At 43.9% G+C, this 21,568-nt stretch overlaps 3 protein-coding genes across 3 annotated transcripts; 2 read left to right on the forward strand and 1 right to left on the reverse strand.

The window, feature by feature from the left end:
• Window positions 1-508: 508 nt before the first annotated feature.
• On the forward strand, window positions 509-8,170 carry LOC124701487 (two-component response regulator ORR25-like). The gene is made up of 5 exons (XM_047233558.1): window positions 509-550; window positions 5,538-5,909; window positions 6,010-6,086; window positions 6,402-7,676; window positions 7,780-8,170. The coding sequence occupies exons 2-5, from the start codon at window positions 5,567-5,569 to the stop codon at window positions 7,804-7,806; spliced, it is 1,722 nt and encodes a 573-aa protein (XP_047089514.1). The 5' UTR covers window positions 509-550; window positions 5,538-5,566; the 3' UTR covers window positions 7,807-8,170.
• A 157-nt stretch (window positions 8,171-8,327) lies between these two features.
• On the reverse strand, window positions 8,328-9,678 carry LOC124664769 (lysosomal Pro-X carboxypeptidase-like). Its single transcript, XM_047202214.1, has 7 exons — window positions 9,607-9,678; window positions 9,364-9,519; window positions 9,110-9,271; window positions 8,848-8,927; window positions 8,680-8,729; window positions 8,463-8,596; window positions 8,328-8,375 (listed from the first exon to the last, which is right to left on the reverse strand). Exons 1-7 carry the CDS (start codon window positions 9,676-9,678, stop codon window positions 8,328-8,330), a joined length of 702 nt encoding a protein of 233 aa, XP_047058170.1.
• A 710-nt stretch (window positions 9,679-10,388) lies between these two features.
• LOC124684572 (homogentisate geranylgeranyltransferase-like) lies at window positions 10,389-13,754 on the forward strand. Its single transcript, XM_047218852.1, has 14 exons — window positions 10,389-10,431; window positions 10,556-10,612; window positions 11,575-11,614; window positions 11,685-11,919; window positions 12,013-12,096; window positions 12,226-12,300; window positions 12,392-12,475; window positions 12,581-12,670; window positions 12,756-12,857; window positions 12,945-13,040; window positions 13,112-13,183; window positions 13,309-13,404; window positions 13,511-13,615; window positions 13,713-13,754. Exons 1-14 carry the CDS (start codon window positions 10,389-10,391, stop codon window positions 13,752-13,754), a joined length of 1,221 nt encoding a protein of 406 aa, XP_047074808.1.
• The last annotated feature ends 7,814 nt before the right edge of the window (window positions 13,755-21,568 follow it).

Raw genomic sequence — 21,568 nt, forward strand, 5'->3', positions numbered from 1 at the left:
GGAGGCGGAATGTGGTGACTGATGGAGGTGGGATTGAGGGGTACAAGGGCTGGTTGACAGTGCTAATGAGCATGATGTTTCATGAAGAGTGTCTATCTGCTACTACAATTTTACCCAGGCTGTTGATGAGTACCAGGAATTGGTCCAATCTGCGCTGCATTCCTCTCAGCATCGACAGTAGTAGCCACAAGTATTAGTACTTGGGAGCTTAATTTGATTCTGACGATGAAGGTATGTTCTTGTTACTTGTGACTCTAGCCCATTAAGTTGTAGCAACTTTCACCTTTGGATGTCTGACTTCTAGCCTAGCTTGTACCGACCTGATTAAGAACAATAAGCATGCCTGTTTCTTGTTACACTCTGGTTCCTCACAATGTTGCCCTCTAGTAATTTTCTCATTTTCCTTCCTTATAAGCCATGCTTCTTCCCGCTCCGCGTCCTCGTGTCAATGAGTCCGTGTGGACGCAGAGGTGCTGAGCGGCTGGAAGAGCAAGTAGAAGGGAAGAGCTAAGCAGCAGCAAGCGCACGGAAGCTAGTCTGCTGTCAACTGGTATGTTCCTCTCCCCTAAGCTAGTAGAAACAAAACTTCCTTTACATGTGCCAGCTGATTGCATCAGTTAGCTCTAAATTCCCTTTCTTGATCTGAAGAATCGTGATGTTCTGCATGTCATTTTCAGCTTTATTGATATACTGAGTTTTATTCTATGTGTTCATGTGAATAGGATAAAATTGGAAAAAAAAATCAAAATGAAAACCAAACTTACAGAAACATGCCCTTTTATTAAGTACTCCCTTTGTTCCTGTTAAATCAAAGCTAGCTTCCACGGAGGTGTCCTGTTGAATAGCTAATTAGCTCGCATCAATTAAAACGGACTGGAGGGAAAACTAAGTAAGCTTCAGCGTCGCGGGAAGCCGCGCCCGTGGTTGCCTCTTTTTATATGATTGTTTAAAAATGCACTAAATATTCAGATCTGAGCGTTTGTTCTGAATGTTTCAAATATTTGTTGAATATTATGCTTTCCTTGCTATTAAATGTAGGACATTAGTACTTGAATGACGGAACCAAAATATGTCTGTAGTTTTGACATAGAAGTAAAACAAACACTGACTATAGCCCAACCGGACACAGATTCTTCTAATACACACACATGTACCTATGCCTGAATGTGGCAAGGAAACTACAAAGGTTGAATTAAGTTGAATACGGTAGTATGCTTCAGTACAATTTATGCAGGGTGGAGAATGGTGTTGGTATTAAATATTAATATGAACTTGCACTATTCTATACAAAACTGGGCCACTTATTTCAAAAGTTACCCACACCATAACTTGGAATCTTTGATTTGGACTATGCAGGTCTCGGCCAACCAAAATAACAATGCAAAATTATTGGTAATTCATTGGATATCGTTGATCTGGAATATTTAAAAAAAAACATGAGAACATATGTTAATATATTAACAAATATTGTAATATTAGCGGACGAGAGTTGGCGTTTCCAACATAGAGTCATCTCCTAGCGGAGCTGCAAAATCTTTTGGTCCATGCTAGTTGTAGCACCAATGTGGTGGCATGGTATTCTTCTCGTTAAATTTTCGTATTTAATGAGTACAACATACATGGTGCCCTTGAAGGGGGGAGAAATTTATCCCTCCCATGTCTCGCAGCTCCTGCGATGTCTACTCCTTTTGTTGCTTCCACAATTGTTTTTAGAACTTGGTTTCTTCTGGTTTTTGTGTGCTGGAACCGTTTTAAAACTCGATGGTGTAAAACTCTTGTTGGGTGCCCTAGAGCTTTATATATATAAAGCCAGGCAATACCCTGCTATCTGGGGAAAAAATCATTTGCATCGTCATCCTCGGTGGGGCTATGTACCCTTCCTCCAGGTGCTCCCTCACCGACCACCTATCTGTGTCCTACCATCATCAGCACCCCGTCTACCTTCCTCACGGGTGCCGACCTCATTCTGCATCGCCCGCACTCGCGCCGTCGCCTCAGTTCTCGGTGTCTGCGCCACCCCTTGGATCATGTTCACCATGCATCACATCAGTTCATGTTGCCGCTTGGTCTAGGTTGGGCCGCCACTGCAAAATAAACATGGGGAGAGAAAGTATAAAACAAACTCAAGGTCTCTCTCCGAGATTTTGGCCGTACAACGTATATTCAGTATTTGGCATTGTGTTATTAAAATGTCATATGAATCCTATGGACCTGCCATATTCTGAACCAATGAAAACAAGGTACCAACCGAGAGCATATGCCGTCTGGAGCAACCTCGCATTTTCTAGTGGTGTTTCACTCCGTACGGAGTTTTTGTCGTTTCTCATTTTTCATGCGCTACGTTGACTTCATGCAATCATTTATATCACCGGGTATGCCGTGGCACATACCGTTTACTTAAGAAAGATTGGATTGATCATTTACCAATACAATTTATCTGATTCACCCGAAAAACCAACTTGGGAATTAAGACAATATATCTCTTCATTTTAGCTTATGTCCTGGCAATACTCCCGGCAGTCAATTAGTCAGAACTAAAACATAATGGGTTCCAACTGTTCGTTGCATCTTGCTTGGCCTGAAGGTATGGACACGTCCATTATCTTTGATTTGGGAAGAAATTTTCTACCAAACATTTGTTTCGTAAGCTTATGAACTTTACTGTTGACTTGGCAATTTTCTACGGATGGTTTTTTACAGGGAAGCACTTACGCAATGACGTGGAGGTCAGGTGGAGCAAATATGGCCTAAAATTCACGGGAGGTGAAATTATTTGTGCCAACCAAAAGGGCGTAAGTCTTAGGCTCTTAGCACTATTGATCTCATGCCTCCTAAACACTAGCTAAAAAAAACGAAGGGGCAAGCCTTACCAAAAGACCCAGAAACGTAAAACAAAAAAGGTAGGTGTAATTTAATTAGGCCCACTCATCCCGCATTGATGATGGTAGATTGGAGGAAGGTCTGACCGTCTCTGCCATGAACGAACAGGAGCCCTCCGTTCTTCCTCAAAAAAAAAAAAATAAACCAGGAGCCATCCGTTGCAGCGCGCGGGTGATCTCACTGCCGCTCCCAATTTTTGGTTTGATGCGAGAAACCAGCAGCCGTGCCCAAGGTTTCGGTGCCCCTAACGCAAACGGACACCAGATGTTGAATTGTAACGCTACAAATTAGAAATTATGGAGTAGAAGAATGGCGGCGGCACGGGGCGCGCGAGCGTGCGCCTTCCCTCTCGGGGACCGCAGTCCCAGCGCGATTCCCCAGAGCACCCGGCCCTATAAATTGCGCTCCCCGCACGTCCTGCAGACCATCCAACTGTGCTCTCCGCTTTCTCTCCAGTAGACTGTTCTTCCTGCAACGAGGCAGCCATTAGAGGAAGGTTGGAAAAGGTGTGCTGTTCTTTGGGTTTCTCCGGGATCTTGGGTGTTGTTTCCTTTTATGTGTTTGATTGATTATGGGTGTTGTTTCATTGTATATTATGTTTGTTAGACTGGAAGGCATGGCCAGCGGTGACCGAAGGCATGGAAAGGAACCGGCAGCGGTGGAGGAGGACAACTTCCCGGAGGGGCTGCGCGTGCTCGCCGTCGACGACGACCGCGTCTGCCTCAGGGTCCTGGAGGCCGTTCTGCGCGAGTGCAAATACAAGCGTGAGCGCTCTCGATCTGCCTCCTCCTCTCCTTTTGCCTTAACCCATTAGAACCAGTCGAAGATAGGAGTAATCCTTGCCATGCTTGTTTCCTTGGGTTTGATGCAGCAACGGGGGTGAGGGACGGAAGGACGGCGCTGAAGCTGCTGAGGGAGAAAGGGGAGGATCACTTCGACCTGGTGATCACCGACGTGCACATGCCGGACATGGACGGCTTCCAGCTCCTCGAGCTCATCGGTCTCGAGATGGATCTGCCGATCATCAGTATAATTAATCTCTCTCTTGCACTGTCCAGCTTTGCCAGCGAGTGTTTTACTTTTTATTTCCTGTCTCGGTTGATATTGCTAGCTCACGGTAATTAAGAACGTTTATAGTCCTCGCGCATGGGTTTGGCAATATTTCCATATATGGTACTAGTACATGCATTGAGTGGTATAGAAGCACGTGTGTATATGTGTTGTTGCACACACACACCCCTAGTTTTGGTAGGGAAAATCAAACGATTTTTTTCCCGAAATGGGGACATAACCCCAACCTCAACATTTTATTAACTTATTATCAAACGAAAGCATCGTGTTTATCGACGGAGCAGATGCGGTCCCATCTAATGCATCATCTTTATCGGCATATAGCAATACAGTCCCATCTAACCATTCGTCTTGTAGCTCGGATGGCTAACGGGGAACCAAGCGAGAGGTCGATTGGCACATGGGTTAGATGGTGGCGGGACCGGCTATAGTGGTGGTTCATGAGGGTGGGGTGGTAGAAGACATGACAGTCGACAGGCGAGGAGTTGGCGATAATGGTTAGTGTTAGGAGTACAGGAGGTGGCAGCTGATATGAGGAGCCTCCCGAACAAGATTAGGATCCCAGTCTTTTGAAAAGAATCCAATTTTAGCCCGAACCAATTTGGTCCCATCTAACCGTGCACTAGTCAGATCCGACGGCTAGTAGAGCGGAGGTGAAGCGACACATGAGTTACGTGGGGGAGGGGGTACCGGTTCATGTGGTTGTGTGGTACAAGATATGTAATTCTAGATAATTTGCTTGTCTTAATCTTATACCTAATCCATGAACTATGCAATTTTATATCATACGTACAAAAATCGAAATAAATAGATACATGTGGTATCAGTTGGACTAATGATGGATCTTCCAATAATTAATTGTTAAAGTCTCCGCTTCAACTAAGTTTACATTCATGCTTAAAAAAGAGACAGTTTTTATACCTCACGTGACACAAGTTGATGGTCTTTAAACCTATTTACTCTGAGAATAACATATAAAGTAGGAGTACCACTTTTATGTAGATGTATTGACTGGATCTACCATGTGGATATGACATATAAATTTGCAGTTCCATCAATTTTAAAGAAAATTTAACTAAAACACATATTTATTTGTCTAAGTTTTAATAATCAAACTGTATGCCATGCAGTTAATCATACAAAACCTGAAATTTTAGATGACCGCTTTACATGAATAAGAAAATTGCTTGGGATGATAGCTACTACCTAGTAGGCTAGGGGGAAAAAAGGTGGTCAATACCAGTACTTGATCGTTCATCAATAATTAGAAGTTATGAACATGGTGTGATGGTTTCTATATATGCATTGTGTTATGGTTACTTCTTTGCCCCTTATTTCTGATTCTTTCTGTTGGGTATGTAAACTTTACCCCATTTATTTTTCTTTGAAGCATGCATAAAACTGACCGTTGTTGTGATGCAGTTTTTCCCATCATGTGTAACATATTTGCTTCCCCAATTCCGTGGTCATTACAAATATTAAACTCAAATATCTGATCTGGAACCATTAGGATAATTTAATTTCAAGTTTTATAGTTTTAAAATTTCCAAAGTCCAAAGCTAAATTTCGGGCCATATGTCATGCAGTGCTATCTGTGAATGGAGAAAAGGCAACAATGTACAAGGGGATAAAGCATGGGGCATGTGACTATATTGTGAAACCCGCGGATATCAAGGAGATCAGAAACATATGGCAGCATGTTGTAAGGAAAAACCACGTCGCTGTGATCCACAACAGCAGTGACAGTGATGATGCTGATCAGAGGGTGGCACGACCAGTGATTGGTAAGGGTGGCGCAAAGAGAAAGAAGTGCTCAAAGAAGAAGAGAAATGATGGAGAAGGCTCTGATGATGACAACAGAGGAAGAAGGCGGAACACCTGGAAGAAACCAAGGGTGTCATGGACCGGTGAGCTGCACAACAGGTTCCTGGAAGTTGTCTACCGACTCGGCATCGACAGTAAGATCTCACAATTTTTTTTCATTGCTTATTCACCAAAAAAATTTGTTTACGGTTCTTGGGTTTTTTTTAATTAAATGTTATGATTACCTAAATGCAGGGGCGGTTCCAAAGACGATACTACAAATGATGAATGTCCATAACCTTAGTAGGGAGAACGTTGCAAGCCACCTACAGGTTTAACTTCTGTATATCCTTATGCTTCACTAATATGCTTCTGTTCATATTATTTCTAGGCTAAAAAAACGTTTATTAGTCCAATCTTTAGTGATGCATTCATGCATCTTTTAGATGTGTGTAAGAAAAAAAATGCTTCCTTTGTGAAAATGTGAGATATATCTGATATGTTGCATGCCCCCAGCCCCCAACATTGTCTAGGGCTTTTGAAACAATGTAACACCATCATATCTTTTTTGCTTCGCACATGCCTTCCATTTCTTTCCTATGAGCATGAATCTCATATATGTTCTTTCATATATATTGTCATTTCAGAAATATCGCTTGTTTCTGAAGAGGGTCACCGATGACCCCATGAAGCCTAATCATATGGGTGATTCGTTTGAAAGCAGGCGAAATGCCTCGTACATGGGCATGTGTCACCATGGAGTCCTGCCGTCATCAGCCCTTTGTCCCTGTGGTTCTCACAATCTCAACGCAGCTCCTCCATCAATATTAGGACCTCACGGTCTGTCTATTCAGCCCAGGAACTGGGCCATGGGCACAGTCGGCAATGGTGGCCTCATGCCTGACACAGGAAGCCGCCACGCTTCGGGTCCTCCTGTCGGCCTGTTCGCAGACACATCAGATCAGCCAATGCAGGATGCATTTCCTCGTATCCATTTCCGTTCTGGCAAAGCCTACGACAGCGTCCTGCGTCAGAAACTGATGGAGGTGAACACAAGCGTGGTGCCTTCCTCCCATCCTGGCACCTACTCCGCCGCAGCAGAAATGCCAAATGGTGGGCAGTTAGAACCTGCAAACCAGTTCCCGGTGCAACCTCAAGAACAGATCGGCCATTTCTCCGGTCCGATGGGCATGGCACCTTCTGCGATGGGCACGCATGGCGACACCCAGCTCCCGTACCTTGCTGGGAACTGTAGCAATCCATGGCAGAATAATGTGGCGCCATCAAGTTTTGCTGGTTCTATGGTTGGAGCACCTCTCCTCCCATCATCACAGGTGAACGTCAACCTCCCCCAGATCAACCAGACAATATTTGCACCCTCATCTAGCGAGATGGCCGTGTTTCAGAATGAGCAGCAGAATCAGATGGCAGGGACCAACATCAACAACACCACATCAGTGGGTATCTACAGTGAGCAGATGACGCCATTATTCAACATGGCAAGCAACGCAGCGCCAGTGGAGATGACCAATGCCAACTTCTCACCAATGAATCAGATGATGGTCAATGGGGGAAGCACCAGCTCTCCATGGCTTAACCTTCAGGTGGGCAACCCTGTCGCGCCGCCGGCTCAGATGGCTAATGGTGGTGGAAGCAGCAGCTCCGCATTGCCTGGCCATCTGGACAGCTCTGTTGTGCCGCCGGCTCAGATGGTTAATGGTGGTGGAAGCAGCAGCTCTGCATTGCCTGGCCATCTGGGCAGCTCTGTCGCGCCGCAGACTCAGATGCTTAATGGAGGGGAGGGTGCATCTGGCATTCTACCTGTGCAAGATGATCCAGCTGGGTGGCAAGCTTCTGATCATCAGCCAACTTACAGCACTTCTAACTTCCTGGAGGATATTTTTGCCAGCATGGCTAGTCAGGTAACAACTTTTCTCATTCACTCTGCCTACTTTTCAGGCTCTGCATATGAATTTGCTAAGCATGTCAGGTGTATCTGAATCTGAACTTCTTTTCTTGCTGCAGGATTTCAATCCAGATGCTGTTTGGTGAAGAATATTAGTCCCTTTGTTCGCCCCACCTGCGCCAGAGATGTCTCCGCATTTTGTGCAGGCCAGATGCTGATCATCAGCCCATGGTTCTTGCACATTGTATCTGCGGAGTTGTGCGAAAAAACGCCGAATTGTAGTAGGTAGTTAGAAGCAGGGTGTGGGCTTCTACTTTACTTCAGATTTGTTTTAAATTAGTCCTTGTGTTTGAAGGATCATAAAATAACTTTATGTTGCCAACATTGAAGAGGACGTGTGGAATAATTGGCTATACGCATCGTAGATGCAGAGCCCCGGTTGTACTAAGACTTCCATATTCTAGAATGGAAATAAGTTTATGTTATGTCATGTGGAACCATTTTCATGTACTTGTTATCAGTGCAATGATGTATTGCTGCCTCTATTCCTGAGATCCCCCTGCAAATAAAAACATGGCCAGCATTGCACCCGCACATCATATATAGGCACATCAGTCTCAAAAGTGACTGTTCAAGTTTTATAATTTCTGATGTTGGGTGACCGAAGCTACTGAATTTGCAGCTGCACTAATGTTAATTTTCTTTGTCTATCACCCTGTAAATCACAGGAAATTTTTGTATTTTGTATGGAGCCAAATATTTCTTTCCATGGGACTGTTTAAAACAAATACTGCCTTCTTACTGCGACATCTCCTGCAGTGTCCTGGTTATACTGATCTATCCACCCCTGTATAATCTCAACTTCTTGCCTCCTTTGTTCTACCACCCAGTCTGGATCCTCCTTGGTTGCAGACCTGAAGTCCAGATGATGAGCCACTGGACACCACCATCACAAGAAGTAAACCATGAGTAAGCCAGTTCTAGAATATTTTTGCTCTCCATATTGTGGAACTGTTTACCTTCCTCTGTGACGAGAGCAATGATGCTGGATGATATGTTCTTGAGAACCCTGATAGTAATTTGAAAGAAATGATTATAAATGTTTACTGTAGTTAACGTCTTATCTGAATGACTGAAACTACTTTCATCAACATGAATAATTGAGATGGTAATTCTTCTAATCTTACCCGCCTCGACTCCACGGGCCACGCATCCCGTTGGAGAAGATGATGTTGCTCCCAAACCTCTTGAGAACTTGATAAATTTTCTGCCAACGGTAGCACAGTACCAGGTGAGCACTTGCAGACTGCAGCCCAACAATTGTTGGTACTGACGGTTCATATCTCATCATCAGTATAATAAATCCCAAAGAATACTTACCGTGCCACCATACTCGGTGGCACCTCGAAACAGGCTTTCGCCCCGCTATTTATAAAGCGGGGCGAAAGCCTGTTTCGAGGTGCCACCATACTCGGTAGTGATCCAGTGATCCCTCGGCCGAACTCCGTAGCTCTCGACACATTCCTCGGACCCCTCCTCGTAACTGAAGCCGGATGGTGGGAACATGCTCTCGCTTGACACGTTCATCGGCATGATCATCTCGGTGCAGGCCTACACACAATTCGTTTCAGGAAACACATATATGATATTGTCAGAGTTTCAGTGAATATCAGTACATCACACTGCCTGTCAGGTTTCTCTACCTGCCAGACCCAGCCGCTGAGGCCATGGGGGTCATCCTCACCCTCCACCTTGAAGCACTTCTGGTCACCCGTGTAATTGTAGTACAGGCTCGCTGCTGCGAAGGCCTTGTCAACGACGTCTGCTCCCGCGGGGAAAGCGTCGATGATCTTGCACATCTGCAGAGAAATTCATAAGAGGTTAATAATTTTGTGTAATACAGACAAAAGTATTATGGGGTTGTAAAACAGGTCAAAGTGACGAACCTCCTTGACAGGGTTGGCAGGCAGATTCTCCAGGAAATCGGTATATGGAAGATAACTAGAGCTAATCGTCATAGTCTGACCGACCGCACCAACGAAGGGGCTATTTGCATCTAGGTAAGAGAATCGATCATCCATCTTATTGTTCTAGATTGAAGCCTTCTTGGTGATGTTTTCCTTGTATCAAGAATGGACTAGAGACCGTACAATGCTTCGTCTCCAGCGGAGTTGCCAAAAAATGTGTTAGACCCTAAAGTTTTCGGCTAGAGGTAGACCTGCGAATTTCCGGCCAAGACCAAAAACCTCTTGCCTCGATGCTAGGATGGAAATACTCTGGCTTACACAGTTACACTGACACCCTCGTGCACTGTCGATGCCAGGAGCGATACGCCGTAGATGGTCAGAGCAAGATGTGTGCACATAGGTGATGCCTTGATGGCGGTGGCTAACATGGCTCCAAGAGAAGAGCGGTACACGAAATACTCCAAGAGTAGGCCCATGAGCATAGTCACCCCTGGCACGTCTCAGTTTTGGCAAGTCAGATTGCCACTCGTCGTCGCAGCGCGTCACACTGCCTGTCGTCCACACTCCTGCGTCATCTGTCACCAGCTAGCGCACATCATACATCGGCATGCGGCTGGATCACGCACGCCATGCAATTAATCAGCAAGAAACCCATCTAAACCCCACCCTCGTCGTCGTCTACTTCCCCACCGATGATCGATGCCATCTCCTCCTCCGTCCTCCCGGCTTCTCGTTTAGGTCGCCGGCCGGCGACCACGAAGATGGAGGCCACCGTGGCGGCGCCGGCGGCGCAGCTGTTAACAGGTAAATCACGTTTCTTCGATCAGAACTACCTCTCTTGATTGATTGTTGCGTTCGATTAGATTAGATTTGAATTGAATCGGGGGTTTTTCATTTGCCGTCGTTTCGTACGTCTGGTGTGATGCAGATAGGAGAGCGCCCAGATGTAGGGCTCAGTTGGGAGCGACGAGATTATCCTGCCCAGGTATATTTTACGCTTTTGATCTGTTTCTTTGTGATTTCCATGTTGTTGTTTTATTTTCACTGGGTACAAATCAGCATTTCAAGACAGGAAATGGAGAACTGAAAAATAACCTTCTTTTTTCTATCAATGCATCGAAATGCAAGGGTTTTGCGTTTTCGTGAAAAAAAATAAGGGGGGGAATTTTTTTTTTTTTGAGATCTCAGCACTTTATTGATCAAACATCAAAATTACAAAGCTCAGCTCGGATACAATCCGGAGCAGCGTCACGAAAGAAAACTAAATCAAAAAGTTCAACTCTACGAGCTAAAATGTGTGCTGAGGTATTAAGCAAACGACTAATATGACTGAAAGTCACAGACGAGAACTCAGTGGCCAGGGTTTTAATGTCCTCCACGACGACGCCAACCCTTGACCGGTCTCGAGTAGAGGAGGTAATCCGCTGGATCACAGAAAGACAATCAGAGGCGATGATGACGCTATTCAAACCTTCCTCTTGGGCAAGGGTAACTGCACACCGAATGGCTAGTGCTTCTGCTAACTCTGGCACCGTGACCTCATCAATTCTGCTGATTGCAAGCAATCAGACAATTGGGACTCTGAACGGAACCAGATGGTGTAATCCTCGTTCCAGGATGGAATGATTCAGGGATTGCACAACTGAGAAAAGAAAAAATGTGTCTTTTCTTTTTTGAGAGTGGCATATGTTTCAAAATGGTTGCTATAAATTCAACTACATAGTATATAGAACCACAATTTTTTTATGTAGAAGAGCTGGAATATGCCTTGTTTTCGATTGGAGTTCGTTACAATAAAATAACAGTGTATGAGGAGGTACACTGCTTGAAATGTGTGTAATTTCTTACTCAAATAGTACATGTTATGAAGTCTACCTTTTCTCCAAATCAATCATATATATGACTGAATGTGAAAATCTGTTGCGCCTTTGATTTTGCAAATTACAGGCCGATTTGCAGTGGAAGCTTTTGCAGCCCAATCTCAAAGGCAAGTAAATCGTCTTCGATATCCGGTTTATCTGCATCTTTCTGATTTATGTTGGTTTGTTTGCAAACAGCAGTGCTACTACTGACAGGCATAGATTCAGTGCCACTTCTCAAGCTACTAGCCCTAGAAGAATCAGAAGGAGGCAGTGTGCAGATGATCATCCAGACTTCCAAGTTGGATGCAGCGAGGTTGCTCGTGATCAGCACCATCTCGACGCGAATAGGTTTGAGGAAATCCGTGGAGAAGTTTCAAAGAAATTGCTCGCTTTCCAACAGTTTTGCAGGCCACACACAATCTATGGCACTGTGAGCTCTGGCATCACTGATTGAAATTTACATGTGTAGTTTGGGATGCATACCGACTGATGCGTTGTTTTTTTGTGGATCATGCATTTTCAGATAATAGGTATAACTTCAGTGTCTCTTCTGCCAATGAAGGGCCTAGATGATTTTACCATGACGGTACTACGAGGATATCTTGAGGTATTGTAAATTCTTAATATCTTATGAGTACTATGTATGCTCTAGCAATATACATAATGGTTTGTCAAATTACAATCTAATTACACCTTTAGTTTTAGAAAAGTACGGAAATTTTTCTTTCGTTTGCAGGCTTTGGCAGCGGCTTTATGTATGAACATATATGTGGTAGGACTGAATCAGATATTTGACATCCAGATTGATAAGGTAGTATTTTTTTCTCTCTTGCAGTTTGACAACACTGTTATTCATGTGTTAACATGGAATTACACTGACTAAATTATACTTTGTTCTGGAGGTCAACAAGCCAGGCCTTCCATTGGCGGCTGGGGAATTTTCCATAACAACCGCTGTATTCTTAGTACTCATATTCTTGATCATGGTATATTATGTTCAGCACAACAAGAAAAATAGCAGGTCATTCTAGTGTGAGAAAAGCACAGGCTTTGGGTCTAGATACATTATATATTGTAAATTTTATTTTCAGAGCTTTAGCATCGGAATACATTCTGGATCGGCGCCATTGATGTGCGCATTAATTGTCAGCTTCATCCTTGGAAGTGCATACTCAATTGAGGTAAGTAGCACTTAAATTCCAAAGTTCCGTGATTTCATCAAGCATCAAGTTATGAGCATTTTTTTTCATATTAAATATTTTCCAGGCTCCGTTTCTCCGGTGGAAACGGCACGCGTTCCTTGCTGCATCATGTATCCTGTTTGTGAGGGCTATACTGGTCCAGTTAGCATTCTTTGCACACATGCAGGTACTCAGCGCAGTCCACATCTTCATGGCACTGCCAATCCTTACTGATTTGGCTTTCTTGGGTTAACGTTTGATGGTTCATTTACAGCATCATGTTCTGATGAGGCCCTTGGCACCAACAAAATCACTTGTCTTTGCAACATTTTTCATGTGTTGCTTCTCTGCAGTCATAGCTCTATTCAAGGTAGTTAAAATCCAATTAATTTATGTTTTGTTATCCTCAAAATTATTGTTACTAATATTCTGAGCTTTCAGGATATTCCTGATATTGATGGAGACCGGGATTTTGGCATCCAATCCTTGAGTGTGAAATTGGGCCCTCACAGAGTAAGAACATACATCTTCAACCATAAAATAAAAACACTGCTTCTACCTTTCACTGACTTGGTTTTCAAGAAAAACAAATATCAGTGTAAATTAGTGCAAATTTGATCTCGTTTTTTCTGCTCTAGGTATATCAACTATGTATAAGCATACTGTTGACAGCCTATGGGGCTGCCACTCTGGTAGGGGCTTCATCCACAAATCTCTTTCAGAAGATCATCACTGTGAGCCATCCATTCTCAAAGTTTTCCAAAATAAGAGAGAAATACAAAAAAGTTATAAGTAAATATTATCATTTTGTTGCACATGTGCAATGCATTGATCATCTAGGTATCCGGCCATGGCCTGCTTGCTTTCACGCTTTGGCAGAGGGCACGGCACTTTGAAGTTGAGAACCAAGCGCGCGTCACATCATTTTACATGTTCATTTGGAAGGTAATTAATGAAGTTGCTGGCTTATATTGTGCCTTCTGTCAGCCATGACTTTTGCTATGTATCTCTAATGATTATTTACACTTTTTTTTGAACGCAGCTATTCTATGCAGAGTATTTTCTTATACCATTTGTACAATGAGAATGTACAAGGGCCGGCATTTCTGAACTATGTACGCATGTAGAGCAAATTAGGTGGGGGCTAATGCTTGGTCTGTATTTTTATTTCATCATCAGAAATTCGATATTCGGGAGGAAGAGGCAAATGTTGAACGTGTAATTCAGACACAGTCCCTTCACTAATCTGACATAGATGTTCACTTTGTGCACTATCAGAGAGACACTGTCATTTCTTGAATTCAGCGGGATACAATGTTTTCCGTTTAATATGCAAATTAAGTTAGTATACTGAGTTTCGGAAACTGATGACTGGGGTTGTAGAAATTATTTTTATTCCCTTATGTTCGATTTGGGCGTAAAATCCTCAGTTGAAAAATTATTTAAAAAGGGAAAACAAACATAAAAAATCGGAAATCAATTAATAGTAATGCATTCAGAGAGGCATTCTCGAATTATGTATATTGTGTCCTGCGTTTCAATTAACATAATGGCTACCTTCCAAAGCTATGTTGCTCAATGAGTTGCAACACATTACAAAAAAAAAAAACCCGACAGAATCATTCACTGACTACAAACTTCAATAATACTGGTATAATGAAAACCACTCAACTTATGGAGCCAGGGATAAGGTACATCTTCTTGGAAGCGCCAAGGGAATTTATACTAGTACAGACATACCCTAAGGGCACCCTTTTATGGTAAAGGCACGAAGAAAGCCCATGGTGGAAAATAGTTGCGCCTGGCAAATTAGGCATTCCTGATTGGCGTCTCACTACCCGAGCAACATCGAAAATGTTCAAAAATAATACATGTTTCCATATTTATGGAACGGCTATTCAGGTTTGACCTCGTGCGATTTTAACTAAAATGGCCATGAAGATACATGGAAACCAGTGGGCAATGTAAATTATTCCCTTAATTCACTGTAAACATGTTAACCATCTTCATGCTCCAAAATTACTGTATATTCCTCCTCTCTCTTCCACAATTCTCAGCAAGAACACCAAAGCTAAGCCTACTCCTTTCCATTCCAATGGCGCACCTGCCAGCCGATAGGGTCTACCACTTCGAGGAACAAGGCATGTTCTTTAGCTGAAAACAACCGTATACATTCCCTTCGTGTCGAGGAGTGACTCCTCAGCAGCTCACAATTTAAGTGTGTTGGCATGTATTGTGAATTCACTAAAGCACTATGGCATGTCAAGCATAGATATCTTTTATTCAGGAAGACGCAACAGCCCGCTGTCCTTCAACTTTTGTGGCGTACGAGTATCTCGTATTCCAAATATGATGGGCTGATAGAGTTCCAACACTCCTCAAGCAACTCTTGAGGATATCGGATATCATCCTTTAACCTAAATTGTGGTATGTTGTTTTTATGTCAAATCAATGTATGTTGCTCTAAAATCTCTGGAATTTAAAGTGCACTACAAGAAATTTTGTATGCCTAGATTTTATTTTGGAGTAAATGTATTATTGTGGTTGAAATATCATTTTAACTAAATATAACTTGGTGTGGAAAGAGCGGACTGGAGATGAAGTATGCAGATTTTTTCACGACAACGAGCATAGTGCTCATTAATTCTTAAATTATGTTGCATCAAGATATGTCTGGGGTGTGGTGGCATGTGCACTTGATATTCGTAGGATGGCTGCAACAATGGAGGGGCTTAATGATAGGGTTTTGAATTTTAGGGTTTCCAGGAATTATCATTTGGTAACCACATGTGTCACTATTGTTTTGTGGACTTTGTTGAAATTTTGAATGGGGAATGGTTTACAAATGTTTTATCCCGATGTTCTAGTTAGTGTTGTTTCATTGATCTCGCACACTCTTAATTCTTGATCTAGCTTTCAACAGATAAAACATCAAGACACGCAGCTCTTTGGAGCCAAGTTAGCGGTGGCGGATGAGACATTCCATCACATCAAAGGGTGGTGCTCGGTGACTAAGAGATTGGGAAATTGACAATCATCATGTTGGATAAAAGCTATGTATAAATGTTTTTTTCCTCCATGGATGTTCTATTTTGTTGCATTTCTTGTTGTTATGATGTTTACTTGTCTCTACTTGTTCTAGGTGACAAGGTATTAACTTGTCAATGCCTACAAGTTGTAGACTAGGGTTTCACGGAAAGTAGAGGGCAAGTAGATCTCGAAGGTTTCAGCCGAAAAGGTGCTCGACTATGAAAAACTAGGGTGTATATTGACAATGATTCAATCCTTTCTTTCTCCCTCGTCTCCTCTTTATATAGGAGGTGGAGCCGAGGTTTTCGTATCGTACAAGTTTACAATGTTCGGAAGGTTTACACGAGTTCTTCTCGTATTACAACAAGACTTCCTAATATGTCTATTTTCTATATCAATGTTTGTTGGGCTTCCGAGCTTCATAAACTTCGGGTCGTGGGCTTTCAGTTATCCCCGAATACCTTATTTGGTAGGCCCATCTGGGATGCCTATGTCAGTAGCCCCCGAGATTTTGCTTGAATCGTAGATTCGAGTAAAATCTCCATTGTAAAAACAATCAACAATTCTTATGAATCTTTGTAATATTTTTGCTCGAAGTACTTACATTTTGTACAGGGATAACGGTACATGGGGTTGGTTCATCTGATGGATCGAGTACCGCTTAACTCGCTCTTGTAGCAATCCCGCAAAAACCTACTTCAAGGTTAAGTCCCTGGACTTGACCTTGGGATACTGGCTTAATTCTACATGTGCCGCTTAAGGTCTTACCATATGCCGAATTCCAGTTGAATTTTATCGAGTACCTAACGCGCCCGTTAGGATTTTTCTTCTCGTCTATTGACACGGATAAAGTAGTAGAGCGCATTCGGGTGCGATACCACGCCGCACAGGACGGATCCCGGGGACTTAACTTCGTAAAATATTACGGCATTCAGAGATTTTACCGCGGCAGACGCGCTCTGAGAATATATTGTCGAGTGGCTTTTTCGGCTGTTGGAATGACATATTTATTCGAGTCATAATGATGACATAGTATCTTGTCCTCCCGATGGGAGTATATTTCGAGTTATATATAACTCAAAAATGTAATGATCTCATATTTCGTCAGGTGCGCGATCAACGCTCCCGATGGGAGTAGCCCCCGAGGCTACTGCCAAGTGTTCGCAGTTGGTTGTAGGCTCAACCTTTGCTATTTTTCACCAGCCCTGTATTTTCCTTTTTAACTTGTCATCTTATCAGAAGTATAAACAATACTTCTGATAAGAGTAGCCCCCGAGCATATGAGAAAATTCTTGTATTTGATTATAGGCTCCCGTAGTTTCTCCGTTGGAACACCCGAGATTTCATTTTCGCTATATTTGATAGAAACACTCGAAGTTCTCTTTGAGATGATATCACTGCTGACGATAGCTATGATTGCTTCCTTGGGAAACCACGGCTCCTGTCACTTCTTCTGAAACGTTGGTCCAAAGTTCTGCACCATCGACACGTTGCGCAAGTGGGGGACACACGTCCTCCGTAATTTCTGGCACGCGCGCAGTAACTCCCATCCAGTAAATTCAGGCTAAAAAGACCGTTCTACCCCTATGGACACGCGTAAGGCTGAAAATGCCTCTCCTCTATCCAACGGCGCGACGGATCATCTCCTCGCTAGAAATTTACCTCATCGTCCTCAGTTACCCCCTTCGCCGTGCCGCACATCTTCTCTCTCTCTCTCTCTCTCTCTCTCTCTCTCTCTCTCCTTTTCCGCCATTGCCAATTCTTTGAGCTCCTTGCGCAGTTGTTGCTATAGTTTCTTCTTCCTCTCGCTACCCACTGCATGACTCACACTAAGCGTTGCACCTTTCGCACCCCTGACACCGATGCATCCATGGACCAAGCCAAGATCTCTGGATGGGAACGCTCAAAGACAACTCCCCATGACCTGAAGATGCTGAAGGAACTCGGCCTCTTCAACAAGGAATCTGTGATCTTTCCTGGTGACGAGAGCACTCCGCGCCTTCCCATCAACTTCTGGGTAACCTTTGTTGACTTTCCCTTCCGCGGCCTTTCTGTTCCTCTCCATGAATTTCTCCGTGGTTTGCTCTTTATCTACGGGATTCAGCTTCACCAGCTGACCCCCAACTCCATTTTGCATATTTCCATTTTCATCACTCTTTGTGAGTGTTTCCTTGGCATCCATCCTCACTGGGGCCTTTGGAAATGTATCTTTTTCCTCCAGCGCAACAAATCAAAGAATGTCGCCTACAATGTAGGTGGCGTTGTCATATGCGTTCGCCCAGATGTTGACTATTTTGATGTCAAATTCTCCGACTCTGTCCAAGGTTGGCGCAAGAAGTGGCTCTATATAGAGGATAAATCTTTTGTTGGCCAAGAGTACATCATTGCTCCTTTCGACGCTGACCAAGAAATTCAGAGACGCTGATATTGGGATGCCGAAGCGACTGCCGAAGAAAAGGCGGCTACAGAAGCCCTGATCACTCGTATCCACGAGTTCCAAAACACTAACGGAGCTGATCTATCGGGTGTTTAGATTATTGCATACTTTCTCCGCATTTGCATTCAACCTCTTCAGGCCCGAAAAAATCCCATGTGGATGTATTCGGGTCCCGAAGATTCTGATAGAGTATCTACCGAGCTTCCTCTGAAGGACTTGGAAAAACTCGTCCGCCGTTTTACTTCATTGAGTAAAAACAACGAAGTTCCTTCCGCTTGTCGCGTGGTTCCCTTCAGTGGTAGCCACGCTCTTCCCGAAGTAAGTAACTTTCCTCCAAGTTGCTTAACTATTTTTTCGACTGCTTCTTTGTTTTCCATATGTACTCATATCTTGCTTTTGCCTTTTACAGGGTCACCAAATTCTATCTTCTCTTCCCCCCTTCCTGAAGGTGGAGAGGTAGATGATCGGCAAGTTGTCACCAGCAATTCTCAGGAACCTCTTCCTGAGAGTGAAACCGCGGGATCACAGAAGATCGCGGGTTCCTCCGAGAGCGGAACCAGATCAGGACAATAGTCTGAGTCTGGTCACTCCATTTCTCCTCCTCTTGCCACTTCTCCTAGGCGCAAGAGAAAAAGAAGTGATGTCGAGGATTCCGGCGCCTCCAAGCCTACTGATCCGGCTGCCGAAGAAACTGAAGAGGAGGGTGCTTTCGACCCCTACGATGAAGCTGGCGCCATTAGCTCGTGAGTTTCTTTATTTTTGTGTTTTGCGTATCTTTGTTTTCTTCGGGATACTCATATTTCCATATTGACAGCTATGAAGACGAAGAAAAAGAGGAACCCGTGGTTCATGGTACGGCTCCTACTAGCACGTCCAACACCATGGTTCTTTCAGAAGAACCCCGCACTGCTGCGGATTCTTCGCCTCCCCCTCAACAACTCATAGAAACGGCGACTCCAGCAGCCAGCCCCCGAGCACCTGTGCCGAAGAAATCAAGAATTGGGGCTAGAAACACTGGTGAACTTGTCACAGGGAATTCGTCGACTCCCTTCCTGGACGATGTAAGTCCCTTGTGTTTTCTTTATCTTCTTCTTTTGTTTTGCTTTTCTATTGTCCTCTTTAGGCCAATATTTTTTTCCTTATTGAGTTTGTTTTCCACTGGCTATTTTTCCCTGACTTTGTTTCTTGATAGCCTTTGATGAAGAATCTTATCGACCTCGGCTCCCAATTCATTGGGTTCCGCGATGAAGCCACCGCTCTTAGAGGTAAAACCACATTGTTCTTGATTTGATTCTTGCTCTCGCCAAATTACTTTTTGCCTTCTAACAAAGGGTCTTTGCCTTACGATTTCCTTTTTCCAGAAGCTCTCCAGCGAGCTGAAGAACGTGCTGACGCCCTTGCAGCCAGGCTAGAACGCAGCGAAAAAGCTCGTGAGAAAGCCGAAAAAGACGCCGCTGCTGTTGAAGGGCTCCGCCAGAGGCTTCAGACTGCCGAAGATGCTTTGAGCAACAAGGTAGCTCAGCAAATTGAGCGTGAAAACACCATAGTTGCGCGATTTGACACGCAGAATCGAAGATTCACTAGTAAGATATTCACTTGCCCTTTATTATTTTGCTTCTGCCTTTCCTCATGTAATTATCTCCGATATTGATGAACTCATGGTTTCTTCCAGCAGGGCGGATGGGTGAAGTGTTTACTTTGCATGAGGAAACTGAGGATAATCTCCTTGATGCTCTCTCTATTTTGGAGCTGAATGGTGACTTGGCGCGCACCAATATTTCCAACGCTCGCACCGCGTTCACGCACCTGTTCCCCCACTTCTTTCCTAAGGAGACGCAACCGGAGAATTTCTCTGAGCTTGTTCAGCGTTTCTTGGGTAAAGAGGATCCTGCTTTGGCCTATCGCCAAGATAGTTTGAAGATTGGGGTTGAGGGAACCATCGCCTTAGTTGCTGCCAGCGAGCAGGACGTTGACTGGGCAAAGGCTGGCAATCCCAAGGGGATAAACAAGGAGACTTGGAAAGCTTTGATGAAGAGCGCCAAGACCCACTCGAAGAAAATCCTCGCCTTCCTGAACCCGAAGTCTGCTGCATCCACTAGCACCGCCAAGACGGAGGTCAAGTAGACCAACCTGTGCCGATGTTTTTTTCTTTCCTTTTGTAACTGTCGCTTTCTTTGTGACTTGTGACTATTCATATCGACTCACTAGGAGTCGAATTTTGTAAGGATCCTTAATGTAAATACCTTGCCTATCAATGAAAAAGTGTTCCCCACCGAATGAGTGATGTCTTATATTTCTTTCTTCCTGTTGGTTTTTGATAGTTATACCGAGGCCACTGGTCCTTCTGATGCTTCTGCTGCCGCATATCGCTCTACAAGAACACCTACCGACGTTTGCTTAGACGATTCTTCGTGTGCTGATTCGGTGCACCAAGAACTTGCCGATCTTCGACAGCAGTTACAGGCTATGAAAAAGCAGGCTATCACCATTATGGACCAATCTCGCAAATCATCAGAACGTGAGTGGGCTGCTCTTCGGCAGGCACAAGAGGCTCTTGAACTGAAGGAATCTGCTGTTGCTGATGCTTCTCGTGCTGTTAAGCGCGAAAATTATATGCTGGAGCTGATGACTGCTGCAAGTCAGGATATGGCGGGTACGTTATATTGTATCATTCCTCTTCCATTTATATTTTCCATGTCTCTTACCAGGCTGTGGCTTGTCGTCTACCCTGCATGTAGGTTCGTTCCTTGACGCAGTCGCCGAAGAACAACAGGTGAACTCGCGAGTCGAGGTTCTTCTTGACCTCGACAAAGAGAACAATATTGACTTCTGGGCTGACGGAAATCGTGCCCGCCAAATTGTTCGGTTCCAGGATCGTGCTGCTCAAGTTCAGAAGTTCCAAGATTTCTTCGGCAGTACTCTGGCCATGGTGTGTAACGTCATGTTTTCTCAAAACCCGCAGCCTGCAAATATTACTTAACTTATGGATAAGTTCAGGGATATGCAGAGTATCCACGTCTTTGTAAAGGCCCAAATGATGACTGGTGCAAAGTTTGCTCTGATTTGGCTGAAAGTCTGTCACTCCAAATTGGAATTCAACAATCTCTTCGACCTTTTCTATTGCAAAACCTCGAAGAGGAGGGTGAACGTCGACAAACATAATGAAGTCGCGTCACATGTTGCTGAGAAAATGATTGACGAGCTTCTTCGGTACGACGCCGCTTTCTTCACAGATCATCAGTATGACGACTCGACGCAAAATATTCGTGCTGCCAAGGAGAACATGGCCATAGATAGATTGATATGAGTGATATTCTTTTTTCTTATCTCGACATGTGTAGCCCGAGTCGAATATGCTTGTACATATTGTAATTATTGCGAGACTTACGTACAGTCAAGGTAAATTTATATGTTGTTATTTTTCTTTGCAA

This window comes from Lolium rigidum, chromosome 1 (assembly GCF_022539505.1).
Source record: "Lolium rigidum isolate FL_2022 chromosome 1, APGP_CSIRO_Lrig_0.1, whole genome shotgun sequence".
Classification (NCBI taxonomy): domain Eukaryota; kingdom Viridiplantae; phylum Streptophyta; class Magnoliopsida; order Poales; family Poaceae; genus Lolium; species Lolium rigidum.

Bases quoted from the DNA above. Each gene is read 5' to 3' on its own strand.
- LOC124701487 (XM_047233558.1), top strand. From the start codon at position 5,567: ATGTACAAGGGGATAAAGCATGGGGCATGTGACTATATTGTGAAACCC. The intron at 6,087-6,401 runs GTTTAACTTCTG...TTGTCATTTCAG, and splicing joins ACGTTGCAAGCCACCTACAG to AAATATCGCTTGTTTCTGAA. The intron at 7,677-7,779 runs GTAACAACTTTT...TTCTTGCTGCAG, and splicing joins TTGCCAGCATGGCTAGTCAG to GATTTCAATCCAGATGCTGT.
- LOC124664769 (XM_047202214.1), bottom strand. From the start codon at position 9,678: ATGACGATTAGCTCTAGTTATCTTCCATATACCGATTTCCTGGAGAAT. The intron at 8,928-9,109 runs GCTTTCGCCCCG...TACCGTTGGCAG, and splicing joins ATGGTGGCACCTCGAAACAG to AAAATTTATCAAGTTCTCAA. The intron at 8,376-8,462 runs GTAAGAAGGCAG...TGTGATTTACAG, and splicing joins ACACTGCAGGAGATGTCGCA to GGTGATAGACAAAGAAAATT.
- LOC124684572 (XM_047218852.1), top strand. From the start codon at position 10,389: ATGGAGGCCACCGTGGCGGCGCCGGCGGCGCAGCTGTTAACAG. The intron at 12,858-12,944 runs GTACTCAGCGCA...GTTCATTTACAG, and splicing joins CATTCTTTGCACACATGCAG to CATCATGTTCTGATGAGGCC. The intron at 13,616-13,712 runs GTAATTAATGAA...TTTTGAACGCAG, and splicing joins TTTACATGTTCATTTGGAAG to CTATTCTATGCAGAGTATTT.